The 19,366-nt window shown below is 35.8% G+C and overlaps 1 protein-coding gene across 1 annotated transcript in view; it reads right to left on the reverse strand.

Annotated features, from left to right (window-relative positions):
* Nucleotides 1-1,605: 1,605 nt before the first annotated feature.
* Nucleotides 1,606-19,366, reverse strand: part of TBC1D12 (TBC1 domain family member 12) — a 76,684-nt gene continuing 58,923 nt past the window's right edge. Inside the window, exons 7-13 of the mRNA XM_080641744.1 lie at nucleotides 15,506-15,586; nucleotides 11,463-11,551; nucleotides 10,403-10,474; nucleotides 7,546-7,674; nucleotides 6,651-6,760; nucleotides 4,337-4,595; nucleotides 1,606-3,447 (exon numbers count right to left, since the gene is read on the reverse strand). Coding sequence (XP_080497870.1) covers nucleotides 3,379-3,447; nucleotides 4,337-4,595; nucleotides 6,651-6,760; nucleotides 7,546-7,674; nucleotides 10,403-10,474; nucleotides 11,463-11,551; nucleotides 15,506-15,586 — 809 coding nt within the window. The 3' untranslated portion in view covers nucleotides 1,606-3,378. The remainder of the gene's footprint in view (nucleotides 3,448-4,336; nucleotides 4,596-6,650; nucleotides 6,761-7,545; nucleotides 7,675-10,402; nucleotides 10,475-11,462; nucleotides 11,552-15,505; nucleotides 15,587-19,366) is intronic.

Genomic DNA, 19,366 nt, shown 5'->3' on the forward strand with positions numbered 1-19,366 from the left:
CTGATGTTTCTCCCTCTCTGACATCAATAAAAACATACTAAATATATATATAATATATGTCTAAAGGCCAAGGCTTTCTTCTCTCTCTGAAGTGGCTAGTTTCCCTGAAATCTTTAAAAAAACTTTAATTTTTGTCTTTACATGTTATGAAGCAGTGAAGTTCTAATTAATTAAATTTTACTACATTTGGGAATTCATATTTTAGATACTGCTCTGACAACATCAAAATAATATGAATTTGATACAAAAATCAATTTTCCCCCCAGAGGCAAGACTTTGTTTACTGACACTATGTCAACTAGTCATGGCAAATTAAAATCTAATTTTTCAATGCTACCTCACATATTTTTTGCCTCTTTTATACTAATCTCTGCTATTTGAATATACTCCTGGAATACAAAATAATTTTATCTTATCTAAACAAAAATAGGTTATGAAAAAATAAAAATAAATCATATGGCATTATGAAGCTATGTAAATTATTCCATGATTATATGATTTAGAATTATACCCTTCAACAGTATAGACTCTAAAATGTTGACTTCTCTAGATAAAAATAGCATTAATTCCTAAGTTACAATGAAAGTCATTATCTTTGCCCTAACCGGTTTGGCTCAGTGGATAGAGCGTCGGCCCGCGGACTGAAGGGTCCCAGGTTCGATTCCGGTCAAGGGCATGTACCTTGGTTGTGGGCACATACCCAGTTGGGGGTGTGCAGGAGGCAGCTGATCGATGTTTCTCTCTCATCGATATTTCTGACTCTCTTTCCCTCTCCCTTCCTCTCTGTAAAAAATCAATAAAATATATTTAAAAAAAATAAAGAAAGTCATTATCTTCAAGTCAGAGGCTTTGAAAATCTCAATGCCTTTTTGCAAATGTCACCTAACTTTTGTAAGTCAAATATACTCAAACAATTAACATTATATGAAGGTCATCAATGCAGAATAAATCAGCAAAAACTATGACTATGTTCTGTGACTTCTGAAAACTATGATAGTTACTGGGTTCTTCTAGTAGCACTTAAATAATACAACATAGACCTGGGCTAAAAGGACAATGAAGTGGGAAATATACATATTGATTAAGTAGACATATATATATGTATTGTATCCTGCCTTGTACCTCCCATACAGGCAGTATGGAGTTATTTACATAGTCAATATATGAGAGTTTTTCTTTTGGTTAAAGTATATTTTCAATTAAAATATAACTTTTCCTACAGTCCCCAAGATACTGTGAAATTTAACATGGTGTTTCATTTTGTAATATTAGACATGGAAAATTAAATATGTAATATTAGACTAAATGAAACACCATGTTAAATTTCACAGTATCTTGGGGACTGTAGGAAAAGTTATATTTTAATTGAAAATATACTTTAACCAAAAGAAAAACTCTCATATATTGACTATGTAAATAACTCCATACTGCCTGTATGGGAGGTACAAGGCAGGATACAATACAACATTTTAGCTGCCAGTACTGTCAGTCTCACCCTTGGAAGAGAAATTTGGCAACAAAAAAGTTTATTCCTTTTTTTTCCTCCAAATGTGGTTAAATAAACCAGATATCCCCAAAGTAATGAAGACTCATTTCACGCAATTACTCTGCTTACAAGTTTTATTTACACAGTACTTGTTAATAGTGGTTTTTAGTGAATTCCTTGTATTTACATTTTATATATACATTTATACTTGAAAGGTAAAGAAACTGTACAATAATAAAAATGAGAAAAAGAAATACAGTAACTTAGGTCCAACTCAGGAAAGAAAGACACAAAAGGAAGATTAAACTCAGGCAGTTAGAATAACCTCAATGAGATTACTGCCAGGGCTTACATTCCCTCTATCAGGGTCACCAATGTGAAGGAAGTATTTACCAGAGTCAAAATGTTATTGTAAAAACTTTTATAAGACTCTGAGTACTCCCTCAATATTTTATTACACTACTAGTTTCCACTAAGGAAGCTCCTATGACAGGAGTTAACTTCTGAGGGTTCCACTAGTGGTCCCTAGGCTAGAATGACCCATGGGGTAAAAATATCCGGGCACATCTGGTCCCATACTCCTAAAGAGGCAGTCACTACACTAACAAGATTCTCAGGCTTGTTAGTTTGAAGACAATATACCACTAACAGAAATAGTGTGCTGTGTTGTTTCAAACCAAACTGCAACATAAAAGCACACTATATATGTTATTAACCAAACACCATATTATATATCACTCATAATATTCAAGTGATTTATTTTAGATATAAGAATTAAACATATTATAATAAATTTAATGTCAATTTACCAATAATTAATAATTTGTCTATCCACTATACCATCAAAGTTAGACTCATTAGAAAAAAGTTCATTTTACCTTTTACTCTTATTTACGTTGATTAGAAAATTACGCACAGTATTTTACAAGTCATAGACTTGGTTACATATTAAGATTTCAAATTTCAAACTGAAATTAACAAATTTTATTTCTACAAACAGTGAAGGAATTTTAACTAAAAAATCTCAAGTCTTGCCAAGAACTGTCAGAATTCATACTTTTTTACTCTTACCAGTGGGAAAAAAAAAATCTCATATTTATGGACTTACTCCCCAAATCAAGTCTTCAGTCCACTAAAGTGCAAAGATTCTACCAATTAGCTTTCTTAAATTACTAGATGAACAATTTTTTAAACTAGAAACAGAAAGGCTAAATTTCTTTAATAGGGATTACTTAAGGGAAAAAAAATTCTCTTTAAAAAACAAATAGACATGATACAGTGGAAAAACATATGCAAATCAACTTCCCAAGTATTTCCAGTTCCCAGATAACCAAGATTTGCCCCAACCTGTGAATGAAGATAAACAACTTCAGTAACTTAAGTAATTTACAACCAAAGTTGCTTATTCTTGGTCTATAAAATCTTCAAAAGGTCAGAACTTGAGATAGACAATATCTGTACTAAGGTGTTTATTTCAAATAGTATTTTGGAAGTTAAAGTAGTATTTAACAATCCTGCTCTGACCTCCAAAGTGCTTTTATATGGTAACTGTTAAAAAAAGAAAAGAAAAGATGTAAAGTTTAAAGTATCTTCAAAGCTGTTAAAAAAATTTTTATTGCATTACTGTTCACTCCAAATTATGGAGTATAAACTAGTCATTTAAACTTTTTCTTTTGTAAAATGACGCTCCCTACAAAATACTTCTTAAAAAATTAATACTGTCAATAGGTTACTTATTTCATTTACTTCAGCCATGGAATTCAAAAGAGCAGTTTTCCATGTCTTGATTCTTTTAGATTTTTCCATCCTTTTTACATATTCATATAGCACAGGAAACAAAAAACTTTTATCAAAAGACACTTATATTCCAATTAGTCTGTTAATTTTGAAGATTAGCTTTTCAGAGTAGGACTATTATTCTTGTCTCCTTCTTTAATATCCTTCATTACAGATGCAAAGACCTGAAATTATACAGAGTAAAGATTAATCCTCAAAAAACTACCATGTAGATTTAAGAGAATTAAATAACTACAGTATATCAACACTTAAGTTTGAGACTGCCATTCTCAAATCCTTTCGTTTCAACCCAATTTTATGATACATATTTTAGTTTTCAGTTTTCATCACTTGTTAAATACAGGTTGGGGCAAAAGTAGAGTTACAGTTGTTTATATGGAAAATAATATAATAATTAATAAACAATAAAACAAGAATAAACTCTGTATTTTGTGTTCTCACAATTGTAAACATACTTTTGCCCCACCCTGAAGTCTTAAATTACTATTTGGTAACAGAACATTTTCTGGACCAATATCCTTACATTTAATTTTCATAAGCAATAAAACTGAGCTTATTTATAATGCCTATTGTCTATCATTCATGAAGCAAATAATACTATCTTTTATGTTACTTAGACTGCCAATGTTTGCTTCCCTAACAAGACTGACTAAGCATCTAAAAAGCCAGGATCATACATTATTTTCTTTCTATTGCAAATCCTTAGTACACAACAGGTGTTTAATACAATTGCTGTCTATTTGAAATACAAAAATAATAATATATTTGCTTTGGCAAAGACTGACTATTGTAGGTTGTACTTCACTAAAATCATAAAATATTACTGAATTTACAGAAAAATAAATCCATAGATTTGGAGAGGTGAAAAAGAAGCAATCTGTTTTAAACTCTTGCTCTTTCAAAGTCAAGTATTATTTTTAAAAGATTTTTTTTAAAAATTTAAGCACTAACATTTGAGAAATACATAACTTTTTTTTTTTTTTTTTTTTTTTTATAAGAAGTCAACTGATTGTTTTAACACATCTATTAGAAGTAGGAAAAATGTCACTCTACCTGAGGCCATTTTTTGGTGCTATTCTGCATCTGAATCGCTGCAATACAGCTGAACAGCTTTTCTGATGTAATATCTTCTGGTAATTTAGTTAGAAACTGTGCTATATGAATAAAATCCATCTGCAGGAGAATATCTTCATATAATCGCAGGATCCCTAATCCAGTCCTAAATAAAAATTCTTCTCCATCTCTGCAAAATACATCCCAAACTCGGCATGCCAGATCAAGTGGTAGTGATTTGCTATATAGGGTGAAGATCCTAAAATTAGGGGGAAAAATAGTCATTGAAAATTTTCATTTTATTCATTCACTCATTAGGCATCTCTATATTTAAAAAAAACACCAGTGCTTAATTAGGGATAAAAAAGGCATATGAAATATGGCTTCTTCCCTCAAACAGCTTGAGTAATACAAAACTAAGTAATACATAAGTAAATTATGTGAATTTACAACCTTATGTAGAGACATGGCCCAATACACACTAGAGTGGCAGAACAGCCTAGCTGTTAAGGGTATGGCTCTGAAACCAGAATACCTGAGTCTGAATCTTAGATATGCAACTTATTAGTTGTGTTACTTTGAGCAAGATTATTTATTCTTGTTGTACCTCAGTTTCCTTATTAGTAAACAAAAGATAATGTAACCTACATCTTAGGATTGTTGTAAAAAATAAAGAGGTTAACATATGTATTTTTGGAACAGTGACTGACACATAAGAAATACTCAATAAAAGTTAGTTATTGTTATTATATAAGAAACCCAAGTATCATCTTTTAGTAACCTAAATACAAAATTATAAAGTCTTACTTCTCTCTTTTCTCTTCTCCTTCCACAAACATCCACTGGTTATTTTTTTCCCCCTTAACCAAACTTTACTTACTACTTCTTTTGGAGCAATGTATATGCTCCAACAGAATCACCAAAATGGTTTTTTCACATCCTTGCTGACAATGTCTGATCATGTAATTCATTATCCAGTGGTGCTTCAGGGTGGCATTCTGGTTGGGGAAGTAGGGAGAATAGGTGCTAGAGAACTTCTCCTTAAAGTTGCATTGGCAAAGAAAGTACACAGTTTTTTTACACAGACTGTGTTTTACAGGTTAGGGCTGATGAAACTTGAGAAAGGGAACTAAAAACTCTCCAACAACAACAACAACAACAAAAAACAACAACAACGAAAAACTTACTAGCACTGCCACTTCTTTATTCCTATTTTTCCCACACAATTGATTATAGGATTTGTATATAATAAATTCAACAGAGGCAGTGAAACAAAAATCCATATCTACTTCTTAAAGTAGAAACACATAGTGCCTAGGCAGTTTCTAATATGTGGTACTCGCTCATTATCAGTTCCATCCTGTTCCCTCTATCAGTTGTGACCCTGATGTGCCTCATGTTCACAGTCATCAAGGCTGACAACTGAGTTATTTTTTCCCATTTCTTTACAAATTTAATATTTGATCTTGGTTCTTTGGGTCCCATGATATAATCCAGAGGAACTCTAACGTTCCTAGTGGGAATGAAAGAGAATACACTGAAAAATAACTTAAAAAAAAAAAAAAGCCTAAATAAAAGAAGCCCAAATAACTGGGAAGATATCATATTTGCTCAATGCCATTAATTATTTCTTTTTCTATATTAAAAATTTACATGAAACCCACTGATTTCAAATGATTAGGATTTAAGGTTTAAATGTTTCATATGTACTCTTAACCTATCTTAAGATCAACTCCTCCATTTCTTTGGCAAAATTCACCTGCCATTCTATAATCAACTGGCTACTGCTCACCAAAGTCTTGGGCAAACCCTCTAAGTTAAAACAGAGAAGCTGGAATTGTAAAGTTGAAAAAAGACATTAGCACCTAAATAAGACATCATTCCTGTCAGAAAGCTGGACAAAGCCTTGAAAAAAACAAAGCCCCCAGTTTTAAAAAAAATACCACACTATAATAACAATCACAAGCCCTTGTGTGTTAACAAGATATAGCAACTAACGCTGAAATCTTAGTATGAACTAGGTATTGCATGAGATAATCCATGTAAAACACCCTCACTACAACTCAAAATATATTATTCCCCTTTTATAGGTAAGAAACTAAAACACAAACTGAGAGATTCTGATTTCAACCCCAGAGTCCATGCTCTTAATCAAATGCCCCCCACAAAAATGTGAGTTTCTTTATTTGTAAGGGAAGAGTTTTTTATATTCATGATCCTCTGCATGAGTTTACTTTAGTTCCTAAAACACACAAAAAGTTATCCTTTGTTTCCTTTTAATTACTATATTTCATGTTCATAAGTTAACACTTACCAGTCTATCAAGTATATGTCTGGTGTAAGACTATAAGATTTGAAATGAAGAAATAGTTTGGAGAGATTTTCTTCAAAAAATACTTCAAATGTTGCAAAATATTTCAACATCTAAAAATGGAAATATCAATAAAATTATTAAAGAGTAGGCTATAGAAATAGAGAAATTAAATAAATCCTCAATTATAAATTAACAGAAACTCTTGCTTAGCACTTCTTTCTGAGTTTTCATTATGCATTCATAAAACTATACTTCAATGAAAAATTTATTTATTACTCTTTTATTAAGTTTATTGAGGTGACACTGGTTAATGGGGTCATAGGGGTTTCAGATGCAGGCTTCTATGTTACAAGATCTGTATGTTGCACTGTGTGCTCACCACCCAAAGTCACATCATTTTCTCACACTATATCTTAGGCCCCCATCAATCCCCTGTTCCCTCTGGCAACCACCCCAGTGCTGTCTGTGTCCACGAGTTTCAATTTTATATTCCACATGAGCGAATATCATATGGTTCTTAGCTTTTTCTGCCTGACTTATTTCACTTAGCATAAGAAAAGTTTATTTTTAGATCAGATTACTTTAGTCTTCTATTGTTTTCACAATCTAAAAGGGCATTCAGTCCAGCTGGTGTGGTTGAGCACTGACCCAGGAACTAAGAGACTGAGGTTCCATTCCCGGTCAGGGTATATGCCCAGGTTTTCGGGCTTGATCCCTAGAAAGGGGCGGGCAGGAGGCAGCCGACTGACGATGTTGCTCTCTCACTGATGTTTCTATATCACTATCCCTTTTCCTTTCTCTATCTCTAAAAATCAAGAAAAACATATTTAAAAGGGCATTCAGACTCTGAAACTGACAGTCAACAAAAAACATGATTCATTCCCAATGTCCATACCATGCTGTGATCCACACGGAAGAAGGCCAACTGGCATGGCTTATTCAGGAGATTTGCAAACGCAATGAAGGCATCTGCCTCTTCCAAATTGAGAATAAGAACTGCTGCTATGAAGGACATCCCTTGGACCTTCAAAGGGAAAGGAAATTAATCAAAATGGTTTTATAATCATAATAATTCTATAGTGTTTATTTTATTGCATTCCTGAAAAATTACAAAGTAATATTATAAGGTAAAATTAACTAAGTTTTCTTTTTCCCCACAACAAAGGTATATACAGAGAACTCAATTAATCATTATAAAATCTCCCTATTTAAAATTTTATTATTATATGGTGTGGTTTAAAAAGAAAATTTTTTTGCCCTAGGTGGTTTGGATCAGTGGATAGAGCATTGGCCTGCAGACTGAAGGGTTCCAGGGTCGATTCCAGTCAAGGGCACATGCCTGGGTTGTGGGGTCGATCCCCAGTAGGGGGTGTGCAGGAGGCAGCCAATCAATGATTCTCTCTCATCATTGATGTTTCTCTCTCTCTCTCCCTTCCTCTCTGAAATCAATAAAATATATATATATAAAAATAATAAAAAGAAAAACTTCGGAAAAAAGTATCAGCTTTCACTTGCTACAAAAGCCTATCTCAGTGTACTAGTTTATTTCATCTTCCTCTGAAGTCTTTCAAAGTATAGAATCACAAAGTTTAATATAAATGAGGTGATGGTCTTCGTTGTTATAACACATCTGTCTAAGGCAGGAAGTGAGGACTAAGAATAAAAGAGATTGCCCTGGCTGGTGTGGCTCAGGTGGTTGGACATCGTTCAGGGCACCAAAAGGTTGACCGTTTGATTCCTGGTCAGGGCACATACCTGTGGCAGGAGGCAGCCAATCAATGTTTCCCTCTCACATCTGTTTCTCTCTCGTTTTCCCTCCCTTTCTCTCTCTCTAGAACGCAATAAAAATATATTTTTAAAAAGGATAAAAGCAATCTATGAGAAGTGCCACTGAAATTCCAAGAAAGAAGAGGTGTGGAGGTTGGGATAGTGAGGCTGGATTCCTGGAAAGGTAGGAGGAGGAAATAAGAAAACAGCCATTCCAAAAAGAGAAAGATGTATGAGTAAAGACATAAGGAACCAGCTCAGAACACAGACTTATAATGGGAATAATGGGAGAAATTAGAAAAAGTAGGTTATATTTACAAATTGGAAAAGGCCTCGAGTAAAAGGATAAGCTATCTAGGTGCTTGCTTGCGAGTTATACAGAGCTATTTTACATTTCTGAGCAGGCAGATGGCATGGAACTGCTATTGTAAAAATACTCATTCTTTAATTAAAAAAAAGTTTACCAAGCACTTACTTCTGGTAGATATTTGTATAATAGACTTACAGAAGAGAGGCCACTAAGAATATTTGCAATAATACCTCTGTTTCAATTTTCTTAGCAACCTTAAAATTTTTTAGCACATTTCAATCTGGATTCCCACTCCATTACTATACTATCTGAAACTTCTCTAACCAGGCTGAACAATGGTATTTATTGTAAAACCCAATGGGCACTTTCCTACCCGCTAAGCAGAATTCCTTTAGCTTCTGTGACCCATTATTTCTTTGTTCTTCTCTTACTTCTCTGGCTTCTTCTGTGACTGTTCAATTTGCCATGTTTAACCAGAACCTTCATAAAACCTTCATCTTCTCACCTTTGTCTTAAAGTAGAAGAATCTTAAGAGACCTCACAACAGGATGGCTACCTGGTACAACTTACTCTATTTTGTTGCATGTTCATTTGTACATTTGTTCATTCACTCACTCACTCAACAAATATTTATTAGGTGCTTATCACCATACTAGAGGACCAGTGCACAAATTCGTGCATGGGTGGGATCTGGTGGCCCGCCCCGATTGGGCAGATTGGGCCGGGCTGGCTGGGGGTAGGGGCCGTGGGTGGTTGGTGGGCCAGCCCCACCCCTGATTGGGGTGGGGAGCCAATTGGGGGTGGGGCTGGCTGGGGGGGGAGGGGCCACGGGCAGTTGGCCAACCAGTCCCGCCCCCTGGGCGAATTCCCAGTCGAACTTTCTGTCAAGGGGACAATTTGCATATTAGCCTTTTATTATATAGGATGACAGATACTGTTCTAGGTACTTGAGATACCTCAGTGAATAAAAGATTCTTACAGTTTAGAAGGAGCAGCTATACAATAAACAAAAAATAAGTAAATCATGTTTTATTAAAAGGTAGTAAGTGCTACTCTGGCTGGTGTGCTCAGTGGTTAGAATGTCAACTGTCGCACTAAAGGGTCATGGATCTGATTCCTGATCAAGGGTATGTACGTGGGTTTCAGGTTTGATCTTCGGGCTGGTTGTTGCGCATGTGGGAGGCAACCAATGAATGTGTCTCTCTTGAATTGATATCTGTCTGTCTCTCTCTTCTATCCCTCCCTCCCTTCCACTCTCTCTAAATATCAATGGAAAAAATATCCTCGGGTGAGTAAAATAAAATAAAATAAAATAAAATAAAACAAAACAAAACTAGGATTCATTGACAATCTGTAAAAGGAGCAAATTCCCTCCCCTATGCTTCCCTCAACCTGGAGGCACAGTCACGGAAAGGAAGGTTAGGGAGAAGGGGAGAAGGCACGAGGCCAACAGCAGTGGCAATAAATGCAAGTTTACAAACTGAACGGTGCAATCCCAGCTGCTCTCCCAGAACGCTGGCAGCCAGCCTCACAAATCTCTGATGGGAGAAGGAAAGGCTCCTTTCTGGATAGGGCGATAGGCCCGAAGAAAAAGGACACAGAGATATACACATTTTGGAGCAATTACAATATAATAAATGTTTATATTAAAAAACAGATGGAAACAAATACTTACATAACCAACGTCAGGTCTGTAACATGTATATGCCCCTAAGATACTATGTAAAACATCATGATATGGGCCACCCTTTGGAGAGAAAAATGAAATGTCATACTATACAAATAACTGTCTCCAAGTTACTTGTCAAATATGTTAATAAACATTAGCATTTCCCAAATAATTAATTTTAGTTAATATATTTAATCATTGTCAGAAATATTCTAAATGCACTCTGCCAAGATGCTTTCTAAAGAATTAATTTCAAAATATGTAATCCTAAACAACAAAAAGTCAAACAAACTCACTTGAGGGACATAAGCTATATAGTTTATGCACAACTTTAAAGATTTCTGGATTTGGTACAATAAGATTATGAGGAAAACAGAATGTTCCATTTTATATAATACAACTTCAGCAAAAAAAAAAAAAATACCATCAAGCTACACTAAATTAAGTTTACTAATAATTTTCATCTTAATAGTTAAAATGTCATTTTATCAATCTAAAGATAGAGAAATTCCATATATTAAAGATTTGAGTCAAATATAAACTACACATAAAATGTAATAATTTCTCATAAAGTATAAGCAACTTTATTCACTATATTCCCTATGCTGTACTTTATATCCATGTAAGAAACTTTTTTTTTTAAAGGAACTTCTTAATAGTCTCTGCAAAAATAACACCCCCCCCCCCCCGCATTTCAATAGTAATTCTAAAAAATTTTAAATTTGGGGACAAATTCCTTTATATTTACACAATTTACTAGGCAAAATAGTTAAATTTCAAATATTTTACAGAATAAAAAGTAAAACAAAGAAATTCAACTTAATGATAATTAATCAAGTACCTACTATATAAAATTATTATGTGCTATGCTCACTGTAATGCATTCAGTCAGTGGAATAAAATAATAACATTTCCATTAAAATTTTCCTACTAGTTTCACATTTTTTAATATAAAGTTCCCCAATTTTTATAGTTTTGCCTTTAAATAATAATAGCTATGAATTTAGAGAATTTGTTCACTTGGATTTTTTTAAAAGTAGTTAAAAACCTGGTTAGAAACCCTCACCTTCTGAAAGATGTAGAGAGATGGAAATGTACGGGATATGTCCAACTTAATTAATTCCAGACTGGCCTCCCGATCAGCAATAGATACACCTATATGTGCCAGGTAAATAAAGTTACAATTATTACTTGGCTATATCCAGTTCAATCTTACAAACACAGAATGATTACATGGAATATATGTTACTTAAGGAAAGTTAAAAGCTGAACAATCCAGGAAGTTGAAGAAATGCCACACAGCTTTTGCTGGAATTTAGAGCTTCTTTTGTGAAGAATATATCTATATATTTACCAGAAAGTTATATGGTGAAGGATTTCTACTTCCTTTTTTTTTTTTTTTTAAAGGTACGGGTTTTTTTTTTTTTTTTTTTTTTTTTTTAATAGAGGGTAGGTAGATTATCACTCCCACAATAACCAGATAAAAACATTTCAAGTATCATTTTTTAAAAGGGCATAACAGAGTTGTGTACACAGAGAGGTCCAGAGAATTTAAATCCTAGAAAGAGAAAATCCTTTTCTAGGTGAGTGGATACCAGTGCTCGAATTTAACAGGGATGTTTACATACTCACAGAAAACCAAGACACTATATGCACCATTTTTCTATCCTAAGCCATCTTCATTTTTAGAGTTGTACATACAAGCAAGAGAAGAGGTTCTGCTTTCTACTAAGTAGAACAAATACAGAAAGAAAAATGATTGGCAGACAAATGGCTTTCTTTTTTTTCTAAATTTAATAAATCTTTATTGTTCAGATTATTACAATTATTCCTCTTTTCCCCCCCCATATATCCCCTCTACCCGGTTCCCACCCCCCACCTTACCCGCCCCCCCGCCACTGTCCTCATCCATAGGTGTACAATTTTTGTCCAGTCTCTTCCTGCACCCCCCACACCCCTTTCCCCCCCGAGAATTGTCAGTCCACTCCCTTTCTATGCCCCTGATTCTATTATATTCACCAGTTTATTCTGTTCATCAGATTTTTTATTCACTTGATTTTTAGATTCACTTGTTGATAGATATGTATTTGTTGTTCATAATTTTTATCTTTACCTTTTTCTTCTTCTTCCTCTTCTTAAAGAATACCTTTCAGCATTTCATATAATACTGGTTTGGTGGTGATGAATTCCTTTAGCTTTTTCTTATCTGTGAAGCTCTTTATCTGACCTTCAATTCTGAATGATAGCTTTGCTGGGTAATCTTGGTTGTAGGTTCTTGCTATTCATCACTTTGAATATTTCTTACCACTCCCATCTGGCCTGCATAGTTTCTGTTGAGAAATCAACTGACACTTGTATGGGTGCTCCCTTGTAGGTAACTGTTTTTCTCTTGCTGCTTTTAATATTCTCTATCTTTTGCTCTTGGCATTTTAATTATGATGTGTCTTGGTGTGGTCCTCTTTGCATTCCTTTTGTTTGGGGTTCTCTGTGCTTCTTGGACTTGTAAGTCTATTTCTTTCACCAGGTGGGGGAAGTTTTCGGTCATTATTTCTTCAAGTAGGTTTTCAGTATCTTGCTCTTGCTCTTCTTCTGGCACACCCATAATTCTGATGTTGGTACACTTGAAGTTGTCCCAGAGGCTCCTTACACTATTTTCATATTTTTGGGTTCTTTTTTCTTTTTGCTTTTCCGGTTGAGTGTTTTTTGCTTCTTTGTATTTCAAATCTTTGACTTGATTCTTGCGATCCTCTAGTCTGCTGTTAGATCTCTGTATCATATTTTTTATTTCAGTCAGTGTATGCTTAATTTCTAGTTGGTCCTTTTTCATATCCTCGAGGGTCTCGCTAAATTTATCTGCGTTTTCTAGAAAATTCTTGAAAAACCTTATAACCGTGGTTTTGAACTCTATATCCAGTCATTTGCTTTCCTCCATTTCTTTCATTTGTGACCTGTTTCTTTGTCTCCACATTTTGGCTGCTTCCCTGAGTTGATAGAGTGGCTTTGTGTGCTAGGTGTCCTATAGGGCCCAGTGGTTCAGCCTCCCCAGTTACCTGAGGTGGACACTGTTGGTGCACCCCTTTGTGGGCTCTGTGCACAGTCTTGTTGTAGTTAAGCCTTGATTGTTGTTGGTATCACTGGGAGGACTTGACCTCCAGGCCAACTGGCTGTGAGGATCAGCTGTGTCTACGCTGGGAGAACTTCTGTGCTGGTGACACCCTTATGAGACAAGACTTGCAAAAGCCTCTGTGCTCAGCTTGGATGGGGCAGAGTCTCAGGGCGGAGCAGACAGCAATGGTTTCCCGTCAGCCCTGCCCTAAGAGGCCTCTGTGTCTCAGTGTCCCGCAGTAATCGCTGCAAGCACCTCTGAGAGAAAGTTGCCCTTGAATTCCGTCCGCTGCCAGACAGTCCAGTTTCTCCCCGAATGAGTCTGGGTCCCCAGAGTCTCACCCGGAACTGGAGTTCAGGAGCTTTTGTCTCCCTCCCACTTGAGAAAGCCAGCTGCGCACTCAGTCCTCTCCGCATGCGTCTCAGGACTTCTGCAAGTCCTCTCCGCGCACGTCTCAGTACCTCTGCCTCCTGCAGCTCCTCTGAGTCTCAGTGTGCTTTACTCTTTCCTTCTAGTTGTAGAATTTCCACTCAGCCAGCCTTCCTGTGGTTCTGGATGATGTCCGTTTTGTCTTTTAGTTGTAGTTTTGAAATTGTTGTGTGAGGCAGCAGTTTAGGTGTTTACCTATGCCGCCATCTTGGTTTCCATAATTTAAGGACAAGAGATGGTTAAACAAATTTACCTAAATTTAATAAATTATGATAACAGAAAAAAATGATTTTTTCCAAAATGATCAGGAGAAAATTAATAAGAGTGGAGGAATAAAAGGAGCATATGAGTGAATTAAATAAACAAAGATTAGGCATAAGAATTATAAAAAATATGTATTAGGAAGTGAGTGAAAGTCAGTGAGAGAGGAGACAGGAGGTCACAAATGAGGTATAAAGATCATCTATCTTTAAGTTATAAGTTGGGTCATGGTGGGTGTGTTCCATGGTTAGAGCGTTGTCCTGTGACCAAAGGGTGTCGCGTTCAATTCCTGGTCAAGGCATGTACCTGGGTTGTAGTTTGGATCCCTGGCCCAGTTGGGGCATGTGTGGGAGGCAACCAATCAATGTATCTCTTTCACATTGATGTTTCCCTTTCTCCCTTCCTCCCTCCCTTCTACTCTCTCTAAAAACAATGAAAAAAATATCTTTGGGTGGGGATTAAAAAAAAACAAACACGTTGGCCTAAATATACTTCACCCCCATTACTTTTAACGGCTACGATTAAATCCTGGGCTCTGGAGTCCAACAGATTGGGTTTACATCATGGCTTCAGTGCTTATAAATTAACTACTTTGAGTTTCCTCCTATATCATCAAGGATATTATCTACTTAAAGAGTTATTAACATTAGAGTAGATAATATATGTAAAGCAATTCTATAGTTCCTGACACATGGTAATAATCAATAACCATGATATAATCTTCAGTGACTGGACTTTCATATAAAAATTTTTGTTAACAAAAAATAATCACACCCTTTCTCTTCAACGAGGGTCGGAGCAGCCTCCCCAGCAGATGAAGAGATGCAGATCTTTGTGAAGACCCTGACTGGCAAGATCATCACCCTGGAGGTTGAGTGCAGTGACACCACTAAGAATGTCAAAGCTAAAACCCAAGACAAGGAGGGCATCCCACCTGAACAGTAGTGTCTGATTCTTGTGGGCAAACAGCTAGTGGATAGCCACACCTCTCAGACTACAATATTCAGAGAGGCCACCCTGCACTTGGTGCTTCATCTGCAGGATGGTATCATCAAGCCCTCCTTCTGCCAGCTCTCCCAGAAGCGTAACTGCGACAAAATCATCTGCCACAAGTATTACACCTGCCTGCATCCCCTGCTGTCAACTGCTGCAAGTAGTACAGCCACACCAACAACCTGTGCCCCACGAAGGTTAAATAAGACCCCTCCACCACCACCTCCTCGGGCCTGCAGGGTGGCCTGTCTGAATCCCGTGGCCCTGGGGCCTCAATAAAATTTCCCTTTCATTGAAAAGAAAAACAGTAATAATCACACCTTCTGTATCATTCTCTGAACTTGTTTCACTGAGGCTTTTGCACCGTTCTTTCGCTCTTGATAGGAAGATTTCATAAAGTTCTGGGGGAGGGAGAACAAAAATTCATAAATAATAGGAAAGAAATATATTCACATACAGTAGGTCCTCGGGTTACGTCAGAGATCTGTTCCTACGGTGCGACGTAATGCGATTTTCGCCGTAAGTCGAAATCCACCTACATAAGCACCTACGTCACTCACATGGAGCACACACACAGCAGTAATAAAGTGAAACAGTAAAAAAAAAAATTAAAAGATAACAATTCCTGACCTTTACTTATGGTAAATAAACAATAAAAAACATAAAGCACATATACGTCGAAATGATGGAACTTTTATAAATAAATGGGAGATGGCGATGTAACCACAAAACGAAGTACATCGAGTCCGACGTAACCCGAGGACTGCCTGTATTTTTATTTTTATCCTTTAAAAAGAAAAACATGATCTCATTATAGGTCAGGCATATCTTATGTAGCTGACATAAAAAAATAGCAAATTGAAGTACTCAATTCTACCAAAACTATTTATTACACACCAGAAAGGTAGCAAATGAAAATATTCCAGAGCAGCCATCCAAATAGCTACAATATAGAATGTATGTATGTATGAGGCAGGTAGAGACGCTTCTGCTAAAGGAGCCATTGTAAAATAGCAGAAACATGATTTTTGGAATCAGTCAGACCTAGATTCAAACTTCGGCTCTGCCACTTACTACCTGTGGGACTTATAACTCTGGAACTTGGCTTTCTTCATCTGTAAAGTGGAGAAAAATAATGCCTATTCATGTGTTACTGAAGATTAAACAAGATTATTTAAAGCTTCTGACACCTTATAGACCCTCAATAAACGCTAGTTCTTGCTTCATTCTCTCTTGAAACTGGTTTCTCCATTATGATACAGCTATCTTAAACTACATAAACTTTAGACAAAGGGTCACATACAAAAATCTCTACCCCTATCTTTTACTCTAAGAGCCCAATCACTTTAAAATATATATACATACATATATATATCCATCCATATATATATATCCATCCCACATATACACACACACACACACATTGGAATATATATATACAGACCCGATGCACAAAATTCGTGCAAGAGTAGGCCTTCCTTCACCCGGCTTCCCTTTGGAACCCGGGACCCGGGCTTCCCTCACAGCCCCGGCTTCATCCGGAAGGACATCCGGTCTAATTAGCATATTACGCTTTTATTATTATAGATATTCCATTGTATGACTATACCATAATAAGTATTCTTATATTGCCAAGAATCAGATCATTATAAAATAACTTACTATATATATTTCAAACAGACTCTTATTATTCTGATCTCTTCTTTCTGTTCATTTTTCACTATTACTAATGGTTTGGAAAGAAATTAAACTCAAAATTTCTATTATTTCTAAATGGAGTGCCCCACTCCATTTGGTATAAGAGCTAGATAGAAGTTTTAAACTTAGATATACAATTTTTTGCAGTTATTACGAACCAAATTGAAGTTCATACGTTTTATTTCAAATTGCTTCCAAGCCAGGTCCAGTTTCACTACTGCACTTAGTTTTAAAAACTGTCTTGGAAGAAGGCTCACCAAACAAATCCATCACCTCTGGAATCTACAAAATTGACCCAAAAGTAAAATTGTGGTAATGCATTTCAAAACATCCAAGGACATCTCTTAAGGGAAGATGTACAGTGCTTATCTATAATAAGATCTACATCTCAGTTCAATTCCTTGCTTGACTCTGCATGTCATATTTGCCATGGCAGGCATAGCTCAGTTGGTTGGAGGGTCATCCCATGCACTGAAAGGTCATGGGTCAGGGTGCGTACAGGAGACAACCGATCAAGGTTTCTATCTCACATCACTGTTTCTCTCTCTCTCTGTCTTCCTTCCTCTCTCTCTAAAATAATATAAAAATATTAAAACGAAACAAAAAAATCAAAGGACATCTCTCAAGGGAAGATTTACAGTGCTTATCTATATATAGAAAACCCTAAGCAACTGGTCAACTGTTCAACCAGTCACTATGATGCGCACTGACCACCAGGGGGGCAGACGCTCAACACAGGAGCTGCCCCCTGGTGGTCAGTGCGTTCCCACAGCAGGAGCGCCGCTCAGCTGATCCACGGGTGCTGGCAAGTGCAGTTGTGGCAGCATGAGCCTCTCCCGCTTCCGCGGCAGCGCTACTGAACGGGTGGCAGGCGCAGTGGGGTCGGGATGAGCGGGAGCAGCGCGGTGCCCGGTCCAGGCTCGGGCTCCTCCCTGGCCGCCTGACGCTCTGCGCACTACTACATCCCCCGAGGGGTCCCAGATTACGAGAGGGCGCAGGCCAGGCTGAGGGACCCCACCAGTGCACGAATCTGTGCACCGGGCCTCTAGTCTATAATAAGAAGACCTGCATCTCAGTTCAATTCCTTGCTTGACTCTGCATGTTATACTTATTTTATTTTGAATCTACAAATGTAGAGTTCTGAAGCAGAGATGTATCTTAGGAACAGAAAATACTTTGAGATCAGTTTATATTTCACTTTCTGATTTTCTGACAATGATGGTATTATACATATTCGGCAAATTTCACTTTCACTATAATGTTATACTCATTATCACAAAAAATGTTAGAACAATTCTTTGAGATAGCTAACAATATTAACCCCATTTTACAGATGAAGAAAACTAAGACTATTGGATGTTAAGTAATTTGCCCAAGGTCACAAATCTAATATATAGTAGAACCAAGATTTGAACCACATTTGACTGACATTAGAACCCTTATTCTTAGTTAATATTCCCTAATTGTTATAAATTTCATGATTAAAACAAATACAATAGGTAAGAAGTCAAACTATTATAGCCAATGAAAGTAGAGGTTATATAAAGTAAATTTACTATTCGAAATTTAGCTTCCTTTCCACCACTAATGAAAAAGAGATGAGTACTCAGTCCATTCCTGAATTGTTTTTTTAGAGAAAACCTAAAATTATTTTGAAAATAAATGGCCCAGTTATTTCAAGCTTAAAAAAACATTTTGAGTTATAGTAACACAACAGGTTAATACCAACTTAACCAATATTTCAATGTTTAAGTTATCAGGATACCTAACATTCTAAAGCCAAAGTTCTCAAGAAAACAAGACTGCAAACAAAATGTCAAATGGCCACCAATGCTTCATAGTCTCATCTGTATGCAATACCAATTCCTAAGACTTTAAACAATTATAGTATGTTCAACAATCCTTAATATTTAGGATTTTAATGATCTAACTGTAAGTTCTAACTACAATATAAAAACATTTCCTTTTAATCTGTTCCAAGCACAGAAGGCAAAAGAAACCTTTGTTTTATTGGAAAGAAGAGTTAAGTCACATAGGATCTAACTTTTTCTAAGCTAAATTAAAAACTCTTAATTCTTCCTTTAAATTCTATTTTTTAGATTAAAAAAAGTCCAATTAAAAAAAGTGTTCATTATGGGGTATCTGAAAATGAATTTCAAAAATCATACATAATCATGCTATTCAAAGCTGGCATCACTTTTAGAATTAAATATTTTTGTTATAATTCTGTCTAGTTATATATAATGCAGATTTTTGCAATGAACATTCTTACAGAAAAGCTTTTACACCCAATCCTGATTATTTCCTTAGAGCAGATTCTTAGAACCAGAATAATTAGGTCTAAAGTTATGCTTTTTAAGGCTTTTGTCAAATAATTCTAAATTATTTTCAGCTACAATTTATGTGGGTAATTTTTATTCTTTTTAATAACTTTTGATTTGAAAGGTAAACAATAGTACCTTGATGTTCTTTTAACATATGTC

Source organism: Plecotus auritus (genome assembly GCF_963455305.1).
Source record: "Plecotus auritus genome assembly, chromosome: 9".
NCBI lineage: Eukaryota > Metazoa > Chordata > Mammalia > Chiroptera > Vespertilionidae > Plecotus > Plecotus auritus.